At 52.0% G+C, this 19615-nt stretch overlaps 4 protein-coding genes across 7 annotated transcripts; 3 read left to right on the top strand and 1 right to left on the bottom strand.

The window, feature by feature from the left end:
* Positions 1–146: 146 nt before the first annotated feature.
* minpp1b (multiple inositol-polyphosphate phosphatase 1b) lies at positions 147–5036 on the top strand. 2 transcript variants are annotated; one of them, XM_086064862.1, is made up of 7 exons: positions 147–1053; positions 1634–1825; positions 2383–2577; positions 2719–2816; positions 3366–3496; positions 3569–3702; positions 3770–5036. In XM_086064862.1, the coding sequence occupies exons 1-7, from the start codon at positions 633–635 to the stop codon at positions 4021–4023; spliced, it is 1425 nt and encodes a 474-aa protein (XP_085920988.1). In that variant the 5' UTR covers positions 147–632; the 3' UTR covers positions 4024–5036. The 2 variants fall into 2 exon arrangements, with proteins under 2 accessions (XP_085920988.1, XP_085920987.1); XM_086064861.1 differs by having other exon boundaries at positions 3366–3702.
* A 645-nt stretch (positions 5037–5681) lies between these two features.
* rnls (renalase, FAD-dependent amine oxidase) lies at positions 5682–8644 on the top strand. The gene is made up of 7 exons (XM_086063625.1): positions 5682–5899; positions 6132–6237; positions 7033–7175; positions 7290–7448; positions 7850–8047; positions 8122–8300; positions 8368–8644. The coding sequence occupies exons 1-7, from the start codon at positions 5767–5769 to the stop codon at positions 8518–8520; spliced, it is 1071 nt and encodes a 356-aa protein (XP_085919751.1). The 5' UTR covers positions 5682–5766; the 3' UTR covers positions 8521–8644.
* On the bottom strand, positions 8617–13803 carry ptenb (phosphatase and tensin homolog B). 3 transcript variants are annotated; one of them, XM_086063621.1, is made up of 9 exons: positions 13253–13800; positions 11696–11780; positions 11567–11611; positions 11441–11484; positions 10943–11181; positions 9927–10068; positions 9682–9845; positions 9354–9566; positions 8617–9059 (listed from the first exon to the last, which is right to left on the bottom strand). In XM_086063621.1, exons 1-9 carry the CDS (start codon positions 13329–13331, stop codon positions 8871–8873), a joined length of 1200 nt encoding a protein of 399 aa, XP_085919747.1. In that variant the 5' UTR covers positions 13332–13800; the 3' UTR covers positions 8617–8870. The 3 variants fall into 3 exon arrangements, 2 of the variants coding, with proteins under 2 accessions (XP_085919747.1, XP_085919745.1); XR_015091502.1 differs by having other exon boundaries at positions 8912–9059; positions 9354–9619; XM_086063619.1 differs by having other exon boundaries at positions 9682–10068; positions 13253–13803.
* Positions 13804–13912: 109 nt separating this feature from the next.
* On the top strand, positions 13913–19045 carry atad1b (ATPase family AAA domain containing 1b). Its single transcript, XM_086063618.1, has 10 exons — positions 13913–14677; positions 15450–15674; positions 16194–16292; positions 16361–16481; positions 16553–16753; positions 17144–17250; positions 17313–17402; positions 18052–18102; positions 18196–18326; positions 18396–19045. The coding sequence occupies exons 1-10, from the start codon at positions 14453–14455 to the stop codon at positions 18514–18516; spliced, it is 1371 nt and encodes a 456-aa protein (XP_085919744.1). The 5' UTR covers positions 13913–14452; the 3' UTR covers positions 18517–19045.
* The last annotated feature ends 570 nt before the right edge of the window (positions 19046–19615 follow it).

Here is a 19615-nt window from a genome sequence, read left to right as displayed (position 1 = left end):
GTTCTTTTTTTTTTTTTAAATCTATTTCCCGTAGTTTGTCCCCTTCATGAAGATGAGTCCAAATTCTGTCTGGTGGGATTATGAGACAATTTTTCGTCTGTCATCGATGGTTTTGCTCGTCTTTCCAACGTCGCTTTTATTTTGTACTACAGGAAGCGGAAGTGAACGCGTATCTTGTGCTACTCGTTGTTCTGAGACAAAACGATAGATAACGAACATGCAGCATCTTAATCTTTTGTTGATTTTTTTTGTCGATTAGATTCAAATTATATTAATGCTGCTATTAGTTTGCACTTTGCTTGATTACTACCAGTTTCATCGTTTGTTTAGTAAAATAAACAATAATGTTCGTCTGTCAATTTATCGCTCGCGCTGTATCGTCCATCGGGATTAATAAAGGAAACAAAAGTCCTTGAATTAAAAATAAAAATAAAAATACGGAATAGTTGTGGTTGTCCAAGAGTCGCGCGAACACAGGAGTTGAAAGGTCATCAACCCGGAAGATCAACACGGCTAACAAAAGGCAGAAGCGGCGAGGCGCAAAAAGACACGCACGCTTTAATAATAATAATATAATATATAAATAATTTCAAAAAAGGTCAAGGTCCCGAACAGTTGGCTCCGCCTGAGAAATGTTGTCCGTCGTCACGTCCGTCGTCTTTGTGATTTTGGCGGCGGCGGACGTGCCGGACTTCGCGGCTCACTTCGGCTCCAAGACCCGCTACGAGGACTCCGCCGCCTACCGGAGGCTGCTCGCCGGGTTGGACCCCGACCGCTCGCTCGTGAGGGCCCCGAGCGGCGAGCGCTGCTCCCCGGTGCACCTGACCGCCGTCGTCCGACACGGCGCCCGCCATCCGACCGCCAAGAACATCCGCGCCATCCGCCAGCTCAGCGACCTGCTGCGACGAGACCGACAGGCCCAGCAGGTCCAATCGGGTCCAGAAGGGGGGCGGGACGGAGACTCCTCGACCTGGTTGCGGGACGGAGACTCCTCGACCTGGTTGCGGGACGTCCTGCGCCGCTGGGACATGTGGTACACCGACGACATGGACGGTGAGCGAGCGACGCCTCACAGCTCTGGACTGACTCATTTGCAATTGATCCCGCATTGTTTTGTAAACATTCCATTAAAAAAATAGGGGGCTAAATCCCAATAATTCAAGGCATACTTGACTCCGAGCCATTTTCAATAGCAAGAAGAATAACTTCATGAACAATTAATACCTTGAAAAAGTTATTGTTCCACTTGCTGTCGACGGAAGATGATCTCACCTGTGCTGAGGAGACAGGTAACGAAGGTAACAACCAATGGGTGGCGGAGTGGTACCCTCACCTGCCTACGATGCAGGTTGGCGTGGCTTCGCTTGCCCGCCTGGGAGACCATTTTGTATGCGTGAGTGCAAAATAAAGAAGAAGGTAATAACCAATCATGGCTGAGTTTGCTGACCAAACCCAGGCCAGAAAACAGGTGCGCCGTGATTGGCCGTCCATCTGAAATACAATTTTACGATAAAAGAATGCATACCAAACCAATATCGCTATGTTGATGTTTTCCGATAAACCAGCGAACTTGATTAGTCCCGCCAGGATGATCTGACCCGCGCGGTTGCGTGCGATTGTCTTCCGGCTGCAGGTCAGCTGGCGGCCAAAGGGCGAGAGGACCTGCGGCAGTTGGCCGCGCGTCTGGCCGCCTCCTTTCCGTCCTTGTTGGGGGAGGAGTCGGTGCGCGGGGGCCGCGTCCGCCTGCTGACCAGCTCCAAGCATCGATGCGTGAGCAGCGCCGAGGCCTTCCAGGAAGGACTTCACCTGGCCGCCAACGTCGCACGTAACGTAACCGTCGCCGTGTCAGCATCGTCACGAATGTTGACTTTGAACAGGAGACGTTCAATCTGATCAATCAGGCAAATGCGTTGCTTTCCTGGAATTCCGATATCGAAATGTCAGCAATGTGCTTCCATCAACGACGCGCGTGAAAGGAGATGGTCGTATTTGTTTGATGGGCGGTGGCTCCGGGTGTCGAGTCGGTCGGTCGGTCGGTCGTCCAGTAACCAGAAGGTCGGCTGGCCGCTCTCCCGAGTCATGTGTCGTCGTGTCCTTGGGCAAGGCACTTGGCACACATTGCCTCCAGTGCTGGTGTATGGAAGTTTCGAATGTTTGGTGGTGGGAGGGGCCTGCCTGCCCCGGGGCAGCCGCGGCTACTTAAGTAGCTCACCGCCATCGCAGTGTGAATGTGTGAGTGCATGAATAATGTATTCGTTCTGTTGTAAAGCGTCTTTGAGTGTCTCGAAAAGCGCTCTATAAATCCCACGCATTATTATTATTATTATTATCGTGATGGAACCTTGCGTCTCCACGCTAACTTCCCGTGTGTCTTTTGTTCAGCGGTGCACTACCGTCACCAAGTGGACGACGGACTGCTGCGCGCCTTTGAAGGTTGCCGCGGTTACGTGGAGGGGGTGGAGAAGAACCGCACGGCGCTGGCCGAGGTCCACAAGTTCAAGCACGGCCCCGAGATGGAGTCTCTGAGGAAGAAAGTGGCCGGCAAACTGGGCCTTCCTCTCCACGACTTGACGCCAGGTTACCGTGGCGACGCGCCGACGTTACCCTGGCGACGCGCCGACGTTACCCTGGCGACGCGCCGACGTTACCGTGGCGACGCGCCGACGTCTATGAAGGAGAAGAACGTTGAAATGAAATAACCGCATCCGTCTGCCGTAGATCTGCTGGAGGCGGCGTTCTTCCTTTGCTCTTACGAGCTGGCCATCAAGTCGCTGCACTCGCCGTGGTGCTTCCTGTTTGAGTCGCATGACGCCGAGGTAGCGACCCATCGCGACGCGACGCGCGCGCGCACACACACACATGCGCACGAACCTGACTTGACGGCCATCCAAGAGGATTTTGATTCTGATGCTGCTCCACTTTAGTGCTGTCATTATCGAATATTTTTTGGAATCAATGAATCTATTGATTATTTAATCAACTAATCATATTTGTTTTAATTTTGCATTAAGGTGTATTAGAAAAGCATTTTTCCCCCGATTACTGTTTATTAACCGGTGATTGGTGTTTATTTTGTACTTTGTATTCAAATTGTGTAGCCAAAATTCAATCCAATTTTGTGAGTAGCAACATTTGAAGCAAATTGCGTGCAACTGTTGCGTGCGTTTGGATTGCCAAGTTCAAGCTGGGAGTGACGAAGTTGACAGGAAGCAGCCAATGATCTTTCCTGACTCCCGATCACTCGAAACCACCAGACATGTCCAACATGTAAATGAGAGCGCCGTCTTCTCGGATCACGCCTCTTGGCCACATCCAATATGGCGGCGGCGACGTTCAGCACTGAAACCCTCGCCCTGTGCCGGCAGGTTCTGGAGTACAAGTGCGACCTGAAGCTGTTCTGGAAGCGGGCGCACGGCCACGCCATCAACCTGCTGGCCATCTGCCCGCTTTTCCATCACGTCTTCCGGACCCTGGACAAGGCCGGATGGCCGCGCAGGTCAGCCGGACGCCGCAACAATAAGGCGCTGGCGCGCGGACGGCCTTTTAATGCCCAAGGTTTGATCCTCAGGGCCACCGACGCGCCCCCGGATCCCGCTTCCATCCTGATTGGCCACGCCGAGACGCTACTCCCCTTCCTCGGCCTGCTGGGTCTCTACAAGGACGAGACTCCGCCCACGGCGGACAACTACCACGAGCAGCGCGGTAAGAAGACGCCGTGCCGCCCGAGCCCAAAACCCGAAGCCGTTCTGATACCCGCGTCCGTCCGCAGGCCGCAGTTTCCGTTCCAGCCTGTTGGTGCCGTACGCGGCCAACGTGCTCTTGGTTCTGTTGGACTGCGCGCGAGGCCCTCGCCTGCAGCTGCTGGTCAACGAGGCGCCCGTTCGCTTCCCGGGCTTGCCGGACGAGGACGCGCCGCTGTACCGCGACGTGCGGACGGCGTACCGCCACCTGCTGGACGGATGTGACTATGTCGCGGCGTGCGGGGGCACGGCCGCAGGGCGCGGACCCAACACCGAGCTTTGATCGGTCTGCGGCGGCCACGTGACCGAGTGGAGGATGTAGGCGAGGCCCAGGCCACGCCTCCTTCCCATCCTTTTGCCACCGTGTGACGTCACCACATTTTCATTGCATTTTGAAGGACAGCCGGGAAAAAATAAGTGATTTTCTTTTTTTGAGGGGCTTGTGTGTCATTTGCATTTGGTGCTATCAGGCAGATGGTTGCGGTGTGGCCATCAAATGGGCCGAGCGCAGGAACGGCGGCGGTTGGCACCAGCGCTCAAAAGTCAAATGGTGCCGAAAACATCCAGCAAGATTGTGGAGGAGCTTCAACAAGATTGGCTCGTCTCCTCGTCTCCTCGTCTCCTCGCTGGTTTTGGTTTGTTTGTGTTTTCCTTTCACCACAAAAGTGACATACTGCAACTTTCTTGTCGGTGTGAGGGGACGAGGGCCAACATGCTATGCTAACATTATTTATTTATTTATTTGTTTTAATTTGTTCAATTTTCCTTTCGAACAATACCTGAAAAGAAGAAGGGCTGACGGGATGAAGCCGAAGTTGATTAATTCCCGCCTTCAGCTATCTTGCTTGATATTTTGCTATCTTCCTCACACTTTTGAATTGTTCCGCTGCTGATAAGTTGTGTCGTTCCAATTTTAGTATGTGGGTGAAAATGAGGCAGGAAGCTTTTGATTCTTTTTGCATGCCAACGCGTACCGATTGGCCCCACGGCGGCCAATCGGGAAATCCGTTCAAGGCAGCAGATGTAATGTGCAAATATTGGCAACAAAAGGGAAGATTTTGTGTGTGCTTTTATTCAAATGAACAAGTTCTCAACTTGAAATAAAGCAGGCAGTGACAAAACACCGGGACGCGATCAAGAGACGGTTAGGATCTTTCTTCACTCAATTGGGGCTCAAAGCAGGTTCTTCAAATGAACCGTCACTCCATTAGTTTGCTTTCACGTACGTCCGCTATAGCGAGCTTCGTGATGCTTCCGTCTTTTGCTTTCAGGATATTGACAAAATAAATGTGTCAAAGAAAAGTTTCTTTTTAGCCTCTTTCTTTTCTATCTGCAAATTGGGAAGAGTGAACGCAGGTTTACAAGCGTACACGTCCGTCCAGTTAAAAATGGCACCAAGTGCACCTGTCGTTTTGTCACTTTTAAACAACGCGTGCAAGCTTTAAGGTGTGCAGTTCCGAAAACACTTTCAGCTCTCCATTCGCCGCCATTCAAATGACGGCTTTGTTTTTGTTTTTTAAACTTGATTTTCACGCATGTGCAAACGTAATGCGCACTTCGCAACTTCGAAAGTCGTGAGCTGGCTGTCCGAATCGCCAAACAGCGAATGAGGGGTTCGGGGACAAGGTGGACATTCGGACACAGCCACTTACATTCCAGAAATGTCCTAAATACAAATGTTCCTGTGCTTTCACATGTGAGGAATGTCTAATAGTTCAAATATGTCGCTTGACTTCATTTTCAAACGTACAAAAATTAGGTGTCAGATTGTTTTTTTTTTGTTTGCCATTTAGCCCAGAATTTAATGAGATTAAAATGTTTTAATGTTTTTATTCACATATGAACAGTCACCGAAGGCAAACTTTCAGAACAAAGAAAAAGATGTGGATTTTGTTTGACTTCGTTTATTTTGTATTTGTTTCAGCTGAGAAGCAGACAGTGTCACTTCCGGTGGCGGCGTGGCTACTTCTTGTTAGCTCGTAGCGGAAGAAGGCGAGCCAGGGGGTCGCACCGGCGTCGTCCGAACATGTCGTCGTCAGCCTCGCGAGTGCTGGTGGTGGGCGCGGGTCTGACGGGAAGCCTTTTTGCTTGCCTGCTCAGGAGGAAGCTCAAGGACAGACAAGTTGACATCGTCGTGTGGGACAAAGCCCGCGGAGCCGGTCAGTAGACGCCGACCCTCGTCCTTGCTTGCGCGGGGACAAAGTTGCCCGGCCTGCCTGTGTTGGCGCTCGAACTAGCGACTCGCAATTTAGTTCGAGTCGCGGCGGGACGACACTAAAGTAGGCAGGACGCGCTCGCAACTGCGCAACTGCGCAAGCGTTTCCAAAAGACAACTTGTGGCTCCGTGGGCCGATGAACTTGACGATGACGCGCATCGGGCGGTGTGCACAGGTGGCAGGATGTCGACGTCCCGCCCTCCCGACCCTTCGTCCCACTCGGCCGACCTGGGAGCTCAGTACATCTCGGCCACGCGCGAGTACGCGCGCTCTCACCGCAGGTAAGCGCTGGGCCGGCAAGCCGCGCGGACAGCGGTTCGGCACCGCGCGTCAATCAAACCGTCTGTTTGCGTGACGTCGTCTTCGTGAGCGACGTCACTCCAAGTTTTTCCCGCAACGACGACGTCATTAACTTCTGTCTCTCTTCGGCTCGTAGCCATGTAAAAAAGACTTCAACGAGTTGCTTTTCTGACGTCACGTCCGCTCTTCGCTCGTTTGTATATTCCGCTCTGTTAGCTCAGAAATGCGACTGATAGGGCGGTTGACCAGACTCACTCTCGGCCAAGCTGCGAGTGAGTCTGGATTTGCAGGCTCGGTAAGTCGCTGGGGTCGGGTTCGGGTTCGGGTTCGGGATGCATAACATAAGCGCGCTCCAACGTCATTTCTTACTTTTTGACACTGTCTACCCTCATGCGTTTTCCAACACGCTTCTTTTGTTGTCAAAACGACATCTGACTTGATCAAATATCAACGACCTTGCACGTGCCCCCCCCCCCCCCCCCAGCCCAATCCCTGTTCTACAATCCCTCCCGCTCACTGCTTGGGATTTCCAATAACTATATCATTTTCTTGCACACTGATACCAAAACCACGAAAAACAATGAAAGATTATTTTAAAGAAAGACCGAACCATCTCGCAATTGTCCTTCAAATGAATGGCAATGTTCACATTTGTTCATAAAAGGTGACACCCAATCAATTGAATTGTAACCAATAAAATGAGATTCTGATCCGCTTGAATGGCTCCTGGGAAAGTTGTGGGCGGGCCCTCAAGAAGGTTTGCCTGCGTTTGTCAGCTTCTACTCGGAGCTGCTGGCGGCGGGCGTGCTGCGTCCGCTGGACTGCGCGGTGGAGGGTCTGCGGCACAAAGACGGCAGCGTGGACTACGTGGCGCCGCTGGGCATGAGCAGCGTGGTCAAACACTTCCTGCTCCAGTCAGGTCAGCACTTCCTGTGTCCTCGCCGTCCCGTCCCGGTTGCGGCCTGGCTACGGCGTGTCAGTCGCGGCTTCCCGGCTTACCTTGTGGCCGTCTGTGGCGCGTGTGCCGGTCCAGGAGCCGAGCTGTTCCTGGAGCATCAGGTGAGCGGCCTGCACCGGCGCGGGGCCTCCTGGGAGGTCCGCAGCAAGCGAGGCGGCAGCCACAAGTTTGACGCCGTGCTCTTGACCATCCCCGTGCCGCAAATTCTGCAGCTTGAAGGCGACCTGCCAGACGGTGAGCCCGCAAACAATCATTTTCAAGAAAGACCTTCATATCCCATCCAGCCGTCCATTTTCTTAACCGCTTGTCCTCACAAGGGTCGCGGGGGGCTGGAGCCTATCCCAGCTGGCTTCGGGCAGTAGGCGGGGTACACCCTGAATTGGTTGCCAGCCAATCGCAGGCCTTCATATCCCAATCCAGCAATTTCAACTTTAAGTACAAGCACCAAAATGAAGATTGCATCCTAAGCAGTGATTATTAAAATAGACATTATTATGTACATGGCGCAAAACAATATATCTCATTTTTACTTCCTGACAGTAAAATAAGCACAAGAGTTGCCATACCTGCAAATACGGCCGGTATCAGCGCTAATGCTCGGTATCGGTACTCGCCCATCTCTTTTGTGCTGTCAGTTTTGTCGGCGGAGCAGATGGAGCTGTTGGGCGGCGTGTCGTACTCGTCCCGGTTCGCCCTGGCGCTCTTCTTCCCTCCCGGGGCCGACGTGGGCGTGCCCTGGGCCATCCGCTACTACAACAACTACAATAACGACGACGACGGCAAGGCCAACGTCATCTGCTACGCCGCCGTGGAACCTCGCAAACACGCCGCAGGTGACTCACACGCACGCGTCTCTGTTAACGGCCGCCGTGACGACGATAACCCCAGACTTGTGCGCCCTGTCCAGAGGGCGACGCGGGTCGCGGGCCGTCCTTGGTGGTTCACACGGGCGCCCCCTTCGGCCTGCGACACGTGGAGCGCGACGTCGAGGAAGTGCGGCCGATCATCCTGCAGGAGCTCAAGCGGCTCCTCCCTTCGCTGCCTCAGCCAATCGGCGTCAAGTGCCACAAGTGGCGCTACTCGCAGGTGAGCCTCGCGTACGAAAAGCCGTCCAATCCACGAGGTCGAGCCTGAGGCAAAATGTGTGTGTCAGGTGGCGAGCGCGGTGGCGGGCTGCCCGGGTCACATGACGTTGTCGGAGCGCCCCCTGCTGGTCTGCGCCGGCGACGCCTTCACTCACTCCAACTTCGACGGCTGCCTGGCGTCCGCGCTGAGCGCGCTCGATGCCTTCGGAGACGTCATGTGACAGGAAGTGACTGGGCGGGGCGCTGGACATCACGGGAATCAATAACACTTGGGATTTGTCATCTGATTGGTTTGTTGGAAGCAACACTCTGTAGACTTGATAAATATTTGCTTTATTCACTTGACAGCGTTTGATGCATTTGGTAAACAAAGACCCAAACAGAACGTGACGATGCTCCACTCGGACCCAACCTGAGATCATCTTTGCCGCCCGACTCAAAGTTGCGTCGCGGCTTTCGCGGCCGCCAACGGCAAATCCGCTCCAAGTGTCCAATCAAAGGCGCTGGAGTCCGTGCGAGAAAGCCAGGAAGGAAGCGGAAGGAATGATTTGTTGTCGGGAAACGGAAACGCTCACACGTCGGTGATTTGCTCGCGCTCGTCGTCCAACGTCTCGTTCTCGGGGTCCGAGTCGGTGGTGTCCGAATAGCGGTAGTGATCGGGTTCGTTATCGCTGACGTCCGGCGTCACCGACGCGCTGTTGGCCTCGCAGCTTCCGCCGTCGGCGGCTTCTTCCGCCGTCTTGGTGAAGAACAGTTTGACCTGAAGGAGCAACCGCGCACTTATTAGGCTTTGTGAGGGAACAACCTGCCCCCCCCCCCAAAAAAAAACCCGTGCAGGGTCAAAAATGATATCAGAAACCAATTCAAAGTCAACCTCTACTTTAAGAAATTCTTTTTTTTCTTTTCTTCTAACCCTATCAGCAGTAACGAGTGAGGGAAGGCTGTATTTGGAGTTCAGAGGTCATGAAATGACAGAACGATTGGACAAAACATTCCAAACTTGCCAAGAATGACTTTGCATGTTGAAAAAGTGTCGTGCGTGCAAGACGTGAACCTTAAAGTTGGGCGAGAAGTTCCTGTTGGCTTTGTCCTTGTTGGCCTTGTCCAGGTCGTTCTTCATCAGAGTCACAACCAGGAAATCGTCATCGTCGCCTTCCTGCTTGTGCCGAGTCCCGTCGGATCCGCTTTGGCCGTTCTCCAGCTTGCGCGGATCCTGGTCCGGCCCGGGAATGAAGAACGTGTTGATCCAGAAGTGGAACATCTTGTCCTATATGGACAGACGCTCAAACGAGCCGCTTGGACCTCAAAAAGCAACAGCGGCTGCCACAAAAGCCGTCGGTCGGTGGTCACACATGGGAAATGACCCCGCGACCCCGCCTCACCTTCATCATCTTGTTGTGCTTGTGGAAGAATTCCACCTTGATGTCGCCGCAGACGGGAAGCGGCTGCGGGAGCTCGAAGAGCAGAAGCTTGTCTTGGCGCCGCGTGTGCGCCAGGTTGGACGTGTGGATCTTCACCTTCAGCTGATAGACCACAAACAGGGGATCTGCGTGCGGCACCGGACGACACCACAAGGTCAAGGTTAAGGTCAAAGTGTGCGTGTGTGCGTGCGTGCGCGTGTACTGACTGCAGGTTCCGCCGGTAAACATGGGAACGGTTTCAAAGAGCATCTTGTGCAAGAGCAGAGCCACGGGCAAGTAGGCCAGTCGGCTCCTCAGCAGCGTGTTGTAGTACGACACGTAACGCCGCTGGCTGGGGATGGTCACGCCCTAAACACGCAACAACAAACATACCAAAAAAAAGCTCAAATGCCACCAAAGGTCTTTCATCGGTTCTTTTTTTTCAAACTATTCCGCATATGCAAATGAGCTTTGCTGAGATGGATTGAGCTTCTCCTCAATTATAGCAGTCGTGGCTCAAGGTCAAGGTCGTCCGGTAAGCAGAAGGTCGGCTGTTCGAACCCGCTCTCCCCGAGTCATGTGTCGTCGTGTCCTTGAGCAAGGCACTTGGCACACATTGCCTCCAGTGCTGGTGTATGGCAGGTGCGAATGGTTGGTGGTGGGAGGGGCCGTAGGCGCACACTGGCAGCCACGCTTCCTCCCGTCAGCCTGCGGCTACTTAAGAAGCTTACATCACCACAGTGTCGATGTGCGAGTGCATGAATAATGTTTCCGTTCCTTTGTAAAGCGTCTTTGAGAGTCTAGAAAAGCGCTATATAAATCTCATGCATTATTATTATTATTATTTGAAGACTATCTTTTAAACACCTTCTTGTACTTTCATCACAATCAAAACAAGATGTATGGCGATGTGGGCGGGGTTGTTTTGGGACCACTTTGACCCCGTGATGACCTCACTCGTGTGCAAGTTGTAATCGGATGCGCTCGTTTTGCATTTCCCTTGCAACCAATCGACAAAGTGCAGACGTGTCAAACGGCAGTCCACATTTTCACCTACGTCCAGTCGAATTTATTTAAAAAAGAAAATGGATAATTTGCATCAAATCTGTCCGATAATAGTGTTGAAATGTGTGAGGCGGTTTTGAACGCGCTTCGTGTGGCGGCAGCGCGCCGAACGAAACGCAGTCAACGGCATATCGTCACAAACGTTGGGCAAGCGGCGTACGCGGACGGCGTCGCTCACCTTCTTGTCCCGCGTGCGGACTTCGCCGTAAAAGTCGAGCGCCTCTCGCGCCTTGCGGAATTTTCCGCGATGCAGCAGGTAAGCGCAGATCATGACCCCCGTGCGACCTTTGCCCGCCTTGCAGTGGATGGCGGCCACGTGCTGCTCGTCGCGGCTCAGCCACGCGTCCAAGTCCTCGCAGAACGGCTTGATCAGCTCCAGCTGCGGCGGGTTGTGGTCCTCGAACGGGTACTCGGCCACTGCGAGGGCGGGACACACTTGCTAATGCTAGGCTACGTCACACCCAGATGAGCACATTTTGTGCGGCCGCCTCCCGCTCGCAAACTTGCCAACAATACGGAAGGTCAAATCCACACTCGACAAATATGCAACGTTCACATGACACAATCGTTCCGTACTTGAAACGGCAATTAGGACCCTGCATGTCGGCCCCCTCCCCACTAATGTGATGAAATAGTTTTGTTTTTTTAAGCCCAATCAGGTGAGCCGTTCTCTTACCTTGACAGTTAAACTTGGACGTGTCGTAATGTCGCTCTGCACACCTGCCAATGCGCACACACACAACCAAGTCTTGTCAGCGTGCGTGCGTGCGTGTGTGTGTTGGATTTGAGTGTGTTGGCTTACAGGTTGTAGATCTTGTAGTGACTCTTGTGCTTGGCGTCGAGAAACCTGCGTCACACAAAGTAGCGGCCAAAGTAAGCGGCTAGTTGCGCGTGGAAAAAAGTGGCGGGCGAGCAAACGAGGCGACCTCACCGCACGACGTCGTCGATGTTGTTCCTGTAGACGCCCTCCAGACGCTCGGCGGGGAAACCCATGGCAATGATGTTGGGGTAAATGTCTGCCGGGCTCGCTAAGGTCAGGCCACGCCGTCTTTCTGCCCCCGGACACCAGAGGGCAGCACACAGTCTGGCCTCTTCTTTTGCCGCCGCAATCTGCGTGGCTTTCACGTTCGTGTGTAAGCATTGGCCACATATTTTTGTTGCCAAAGATGGCCGACTTGTAACGCAATGTTTGGGGGAAATGAGCCGTCGTTGCTTGATGACATCACGTTATTCACAGACGAAGCGTCCGCAGGGCTCAATTATCGGCTAATGTTGTTGTTGTTGTAATAATGACTATTGTTGAACTTGTGATTCAGGATTGTTTTCAGCCTGTTGGCCATTCCAGTTACTGCACAAGGCCTGGTTACCATTCGGGATGTAACGATATGATTTTATCACGATATTGTGGGAAGATTGGCGATACAAAAAGGGACACAATATTGTAAAAAAAATTAATTAAAAAAAGCTCATATGTAGAAAAGAAAAAAACGTAGTTTTGTGCATTATAGCAATGCACAAAACCTACAATCACTAATAACACGTAATATTGAGGCATTTATTTGCTAATGCATGCACATATTGACTCAGTTCACAAGCATATTACGTTCCCCCTAATCCGACCAATAGTGTGGATTTGAAACAGAAGGGTCAAAACATGCCGTATGAAAGTTAAACTAAATAAAAAAACTAGCCACCAGAGGGTGCTAGAATTGCACAAAATGGAAATCAACTTGACTTAAAAAAAACATGCTGCTTTTAATATTGTGACATTACGACAATATATTGTGGCAGTTTTAATATTGCAATGTCACGATATTGTCGTTATCGTTACATCCCGAGTAACCATGAGTCGGTGTAATTACCTGTTTTAGCATCAAATGAAAATATGACAGCTGCAGCCCTCCATTTAACTCCCCGTTATATTGTCTTAATTATATTGTTTATATATATATAAACTTATGGTCCACAGAAAAACGTGCTACTCAAAATGACAGTCACTGATGAACAAACTGTTCTTTGAAGGGGAAAAGTTATTTGAGGCCCAGGAGAAACTCTCAAATCTCAATGGCCTCACTTTCTTCTTTCTTTTTTGGTGCACGCACTCGCACACTCCCAGGCGGGAAGCAAACTCACGCCAACCTGCACCGAAGGCAAGTGACGTAACCACTCCGCCACCCGGAGCCCCTCAATCGCCCGACCTGGTTAAACGAAGGAAATTGTTATGACGTCACACGCGCGATCCGAACGAGACTATTTGACATATTTTACTAGCCATTATTGTACATTGTTTTTTATGAATTTGTCTTTTAATTTGGCCAGCCCCAAAACAATTTTCCATCTCGGTGGACAAAAAAGAATTCATGCCTTCATGTAATGACATTAGTGCTAAGGTTAGCTTAGTTAGCACATTAGCCGCTTCATCCATAAAGTGCCTCTGCTAGCATTAGCCAGCTAGCCTCCTGCCGTCGCAGGCTGCGGTAAAGGATACAAGTGAGGTCCAGGTCGAAGCCGTCCTCCTGGTACCGTCTTTTCTTTCTGCTGACGATCTCCTTGATGAGCGCTGCCATGACGACCAGGGTGAAGATGAATATGAGGGGGAGGACGTCGGGACGTCCGCTGGCCACCGCAAGCCCGCCGACCGCTGAGCAAACGCCGCAAAGACTGACAAGAAAACGCTGTCGATCCCCGGCGGCTCTCGGCCGGAGACGTCCGGAGAAGACGCGAGCTCGTCGGCCCGCGAGCTGCCCGACTGCCACGGCTCTGGTCTAGCTCACAACCGCCGGGAGGTGTCGGGGCCTCCAGCCTGCACGCAATTGGAGCCTGGCCCTCCAGGTCCTCCTCCTCCTCAAGTCCCGAACATCCGAGGCTGAAAGGAGGGGCGAGTGTTGGCGGCCGCCGCCTCGCTCGCTCGCGCGCTCGCTCGCCGTATTTTCAAGCGAACGCGAAGACAAGACCGCAACGAAAAGGCCAGACTAGCGAACAAGCGAGAAAAGCACTGACCGAGTCAAGATGGCGGTGGCAATGCGGACGTGCTTACTTTCCAGACTTTCGCAATAAAGTGGTCTTAGCCCTCGCTTAATTTATTCGCCTTTGTTTTGTAAACGGAAGAAAAGTCATTTCCTGTTAACACGTGGGTCACGAGCGTACCTTGACGATTCTAACTTTTCGCTCGAAAAGCGTGCGAGCTCGCAGGGAGGGTAAAGCTGCATTTGTCCCTCGTCCAACTTGTCCCTCACAAGATGCAATCATTTAGTACATTAAGGACTTTTGACCTCATTCGTATGTTTGCTTGGTTTTCAAACGTGGCGCCCCCCACCCTGGCACCGAACAGAAGCGAGAACGGACAAATGAAATGGAGGAGACACATTTTCAATCGTTTGACTCATTTCGATTTTTCTTCTTCCCACTTGATGTCCATTTTCGTGAGCGTTCCCCTCAAATATTCCTCTCGGAGATCATATTTTTGCCTTTAACAAGATGTTGTACTTATACTATTACTGTGGGATATTTCTTTAACGGAGAATAAGTGACTTCAAGTTAAAGTAAGAACTCCACAGGAGTTGGCCTTTATTACTGAATTGTACTTGAAAAGCTGGAGTAAGTTTATGACGCGGCAGAAGCTTCTCGACCCCGTCCGTCCCAAGCACACCAGTTCTTTGAGCTTTCTTTCAAATCCAGAACATTAAGGATGGCAGCTATGACGTCACGTGTAACAAACGTAGACGTCATTGTGCCGTGGATCTCCGCGGCCTGCAGATGGCGACATCAGCGTTTGAGGTGTTTCTGCTCACTTGTAGACGACGACGAAGACGGAAACCGAAACATTCAAGCGGCAGCAGGCAGCGGCTCACTCGCTCACTTGCTCACTCGCTCACTTCCTCCGCCGGCACCGGCCGCACTGTACCTCCAGAAGGTATCTTGGCAAGCACCACCACAACCACCACGTTGTATATTTTGACGCACTAGTCAATTATAATTGTGTACTCTTTTGGCATACTGTTGTTTAAGCCAGCATGTTATTTTTGTCACGTTGCCGCCTCGGTCAGCCGCTTTGTAGCCCGGAAGGTCAACCTAATGCTAATGCTAACGCTAACTAGAACAGCGCGGGGCAGCTCTTTTCGCTTTTGGAAAGCCGACAGTCGCCGCTGATTTCGATGAATTTTTCAATAGTTAGCTACGTCGAAAGATAGATTTGTGCCACATGCTGACAGATTTCTGTTGTTTTTACAGCAGCAGATTAATTAGACAAGTTTTTATTATTTTTGTTCCACAAGAGAATGTTGACTATTGTTCATATACTGTCTGTAAACAAGCACTCAAAAGGGCTTGTTTACAATTACATTGACGTTTTCATACATAGAAGAAGCATCTTATTCTGACAATAAGGTAAGTTGTTGTAGCAAAAGAGAGTTAGCTTGTTCTGTTGCCTTTTGGAGAACTAACTTGTTCTCATATCAATGTCTTTTTTTTCATTTTAGAATCTTTAAAAGCTGAGTGAGTTTTGAAATCAAATTCAATGAAACGGCACAATTGTGTTTACTCGATGTTATCGGAAATTCGTTTTGCTGTTTTTACAGAAAAGCAATTGCTACTGTGAAAATATCTCGTTGATGTGGCCTTAATCTTACATGCAGTCATGTTGCCATGGCCTTTTGACCTTGAATGGATTTTGTGCGTCCCGTCAGGTAGTTTTCCACGTGAGCTTGTGGAGCCGCGGCGGACGTGGTCACGTCGGCATGGTGCTGCGGGAGCTTCCGGTGGAGCAGGTGGCGCGGCCCCTGGGCAGGAACGAGGTGGTGGGGCTCCTCTTCCGCCTGACCATCTTTGGAGCCGTCACCTACTTCACCATCAAGTGGATGGTGGACGCCATTGACCCCACGCGCAAGCAGAAGGTGGAAGCGCAGAAACAAGTCAGTTGACCCGCTCGATGACTGCAAAATCACTCCGAGCGCCGCTTGCTTTTTGATTGTCAAGCAATATCAGAGCGAGACAGACAAAAAGAAACGCGTGTGTGGGTGCAGGTTTGCGTGGTCGTGATAAGCGTGCATCATGTCCGTCACAGGGCAATTCATCCAAATGTCGGCCTCATTTCCCTTTTGGATTCTCATCTAAAAAAGCCAATTGAAGAACGCTGAATGTGCCGAGCGGCGGCGTGTAACCTGAATGCACCATGATGCGTGTGTGCGTGATTGTGTTTGCAGCTGATGAATTGGAGTTGACTGTCCAACTTGGAAGGAATTTGTTCCACTTACTAGTGATTTGTTAGTTAATCGTGTACAGCCAAACACAAACGTCATGTTTTTGTAGAAGAATTCTTTTTGAAAGTGGAAGTTTGCATTGTTTAAAAAAGAAAGAAAGAAAGCAGAAATGGCAGTTGACATCATGACCATGCGTCACAGCACTACTTTTCCCTTGTGTGCGCTTGTCAGGCCGAAAAGCTGATGCGGCAGATCGGCGTCAAGGACGTCAAGCTGTCCGAGTACGAGATGAGCATCGCCGCCCACCTGGTGGACCCCCTCAGCATGCAGGTGCCGCAAATCGACATTGACAGTCGCACGCTGCTGTGGCGTCACCTCACGATGGTGTCGTTGCGTAGATGTCGTGGCGCGACATCGGCGGTCTGGACGAAGTCATCGCCGAGCTCCAGGAGACCGTCATCATGCCCGTCCAAAAACGACATCTCTTCCAAACCTCCAAACTGCTGCAGCCCCCCAAAGGTGGGCGGTTTTCGACCTCGTCCTCGTCCTCTTCATCGTCCTCATCATTGACACGCTTGTCACGGTAACAGGGGTGCTGCTGTACGGGCCGCCCGGTTGCGGGAAGACGCTCATCGCCAAGGCGACGGCCAAGGAGGCGGGCTTCCGCTTCATCAACCTGCAGCCCAGCACGCTGACGGACAAGTGGTACGGCGAATCGCAGAAGCTGGCCGCCGCCGTTTTCTCCTTGGCCGTCAAACTGCAGCCCGCCGTCATCTTCATCGACGAGATAGGTGAAAAAAACGCGAGGCCGCGCGTGCGGGGCTCCAAATAATGGCGTTCGGTCGGAGCGGCGGGAGGAGGACGAGGAGCTCCTCCTCTTCTCTGCCGGAAGCCCGTCCCCTCTCAACCTGGCCGACATCGTCGCTAAAAAGTCACACGGCAGGCAATCAAGTGCTCGGGAGGGGGGCGTGGCCTACAACTTCAAAGTCGATTGCTTGAAATATTAATATATAATATCAATGCCAAAGTCAAATGCAAAAGTGTTGCGCAACGAAAAAGCACATTTGGGGCCTTGACATGGACGGCGGCCGCAAGCGTCTTTATTGATGACATCGGCAGCAAGCGAGGGAGGGGCTGGCGACATTCAGACGGGCATTTACGCTGTGTGTGTGCGCGCGCAGACTCGTTCCTGAGGAATCGCTCCAGCTCGGACCACGAGGCCACGGCCATGATGAAGGCGCAGTTCATGAGTCTGTGGGACGGCCTGGACACGGACCACTGCTGTCAGGTGAGACGCGAGCCCGCCCGCCGCTAGCGGCCCTCCGTAATGGCGCTGGCTACTCTCGGCAGGTGATCATCATGGGCGCCACCAACCGACCTCAAGACCTGGACTCGGCCATCTTGAGGAGGATGCCCACCAGATTCCACGTCAACCAGCCGGTACGCACAAACACACGCGCCGTCACGCCGTTGTCACGTTTTGACTTGGCCAACCGCAAAACCACATGGTGGCGCTAATGCCACGTTGGGCTCCTTTGCCAACTGCCAATTAAAAGAGAAGGAAGGACAATAGATTAGGGACAATTGCGCTTCAGGCGGTTTGGTGGCTCGCAAAAGTTTCTCATGTTTGAAGGATTCTCATGAAATTGATTGAAAATATCGCAATGGTTTGCTTGTTGCAATTTTGCAGACTTTAAACCCGCAAACCCTTCATATTAAATTTGTTGTAATGCCCAATTCCAGCCTAGGGGGCGCCACATGCTGACATGCAGACTTGAACTTGAAATGAGGCGTCTGTCTGAAAAAGTCAAACGTGAAATTGACAGTTGCTGCTTCTGTGAGAAACTCGTCAAAACTGTGGATTGTTGTTTTACAAACAGATGTTTGCCAATTTTTTCATTTGTGGATGAAAAAAACCAACTCAAAAGATCGCCGGTGTGCTTTGATGGAGAACTAAAAAGCATTTCAAGTGATCAACTTGATCATTGATTTCCATCAATGATCAAGTTGTTGAATGATTTGTTGAGGCAAAAGGTCAAAGATCGTCATGGCGCCCACTTGTCTGTCTGTCATCTTGTGGCCGTTGTAGAGTTTGCGTCAGCGGGAGCAAATCCTCAAACTCATCTTGGAAAACGAACGCGTGAGTCAACATGGCCGACGTCCTCGCCGCTCGCTCACGACTCGTCTGAGCAGCGCTCGCCGCGCCTTCTCCCTTCCTCCGTCGGTTCCGCAGGTGGACGAGTCGGTGGAGCTTTCGGAGATTGCCAAGGAAACGGAAGGATTTTCCGGCAGCGACCTTCGCGAGATGTGCCGCGACGGCGCCCTGCTGTGCGTCCGAGACTTTGTGCACACTTGCGGCGACGGGTCAGTGATGTCTCGTTATTGCGCAATGTTGTTTGCCATCCGTCCAATCTTGTCGTTTGTGGCTTTCAGCCCGTCGGAGGATTTCATCCGTCCCATCCACGCGTCAGATCTTCACAAGGCCATCGCCAAGATGAAGAAATCCAAGATGGCGGGGGGTCACGCCGCCCTGCTGCACGCTGCTCTGGACTGAACCCCAACGGGCCCTCGCACACACACGCACACACACGCACACGCGCGTGCGATGAGCAGGCGGCCTGTTGGTTGGTGACGTGCCAACATTTTAAAAATATTTTTGCCCCCCACAAACGTCTTTGTGACCAAACCACCGAATGACCTTTGACTTTGCTTTGACTTTGAAAAGTCCTTCGCCAAAAATGTCGGACATTGATTTGATTTGTACGTTTTCTGGCTTTGCTCTGATTCGTGTCCTTTCTGATGGAAAGTTTGACGACTACTTGTAGATATTGTGGTTATTAAACTTTTAAGTTCAAAAGGTCAACTTGTCCATTTGAATACAAGCGCAAGGGAAGGCAAGGACTTTCTTTCTTTCGACAGCCGGTCAAATTCACTCAAGTTTCTGCATGCAAGGTGTAAACATTTCAGCAAACTCCTCATCAGGTCCAAAAAGGCCCAAATGAAAGCTTTTCTTCCATAATGTAAGTCGGCAGAGGCTGTTGGCTGTTGCCCCCCCCCCCCCCCAATAAATGCTGTCAATTTGATCCGTTGTGTGTGAGGACCTTTGAAAGGCCCCTTGGCCAAGGGTGTGCCAGAGCATCCTGGCCTGGCGAGCTGCTCTTTTCTCCTCAGGGAAAACCGGAGGGGACCGTGAGTGGACTCCCCACCGTCGCCTTGTCCAAGCGACTCCAAATGGCGCTTCCCGCCTCTGCGTGGCGACGCGGGAGAGGGATTCCGCTGACCGGTTGACAATGGCCGGCGAAAGCAAGGCGGGGGCGGTCCGTAGCAACTGGGCGGATCTCGTCCCGCCCTGATGATGGATGTGATGCACAGTGGAGGTGTTGTCCCATCGCACCAGGACATGGCGCCCTGCCGCGAAGGGCAGAAAATGAGAGGGCCAGATGCGCCGCCCGCAGCGCCGGCACATTGATGATGTGCGGCCACCCGTCCCCTGCGGACCACCGGCTTTGAGCAGTCCTGCGTTGCCAACTTTGTGACGGGACTCGCGCTGATAGAATAGACCGGCAACCCCAAGGTGCGAGCGCACCCGTGAACCGACTGGACACTCGGACACGCTTCCGACAGTCCGGCGGCGGGTCGAGCCGGAAGCGGAG

Source organism: Leptonotus elevatus, chromosome 20 (genome assembly GCF_054856555.1).
Source record: "Leptonotus elevatus isolate MCC_2025b chromosome 20, RoL_Lele_1.0, whole genome shotgun sequence".
Classification (NCBI taxonomy): domain Eukaryota; kingdom Metazoa; phylum Chordata; class Actinopteri; order Syngnathiformes; family Syngnathidae; genus Leptonotus; species Leptonotus elevatus.
This window is presented reverse-complemented; position numbering and strand designations above follow the sequence as displayed.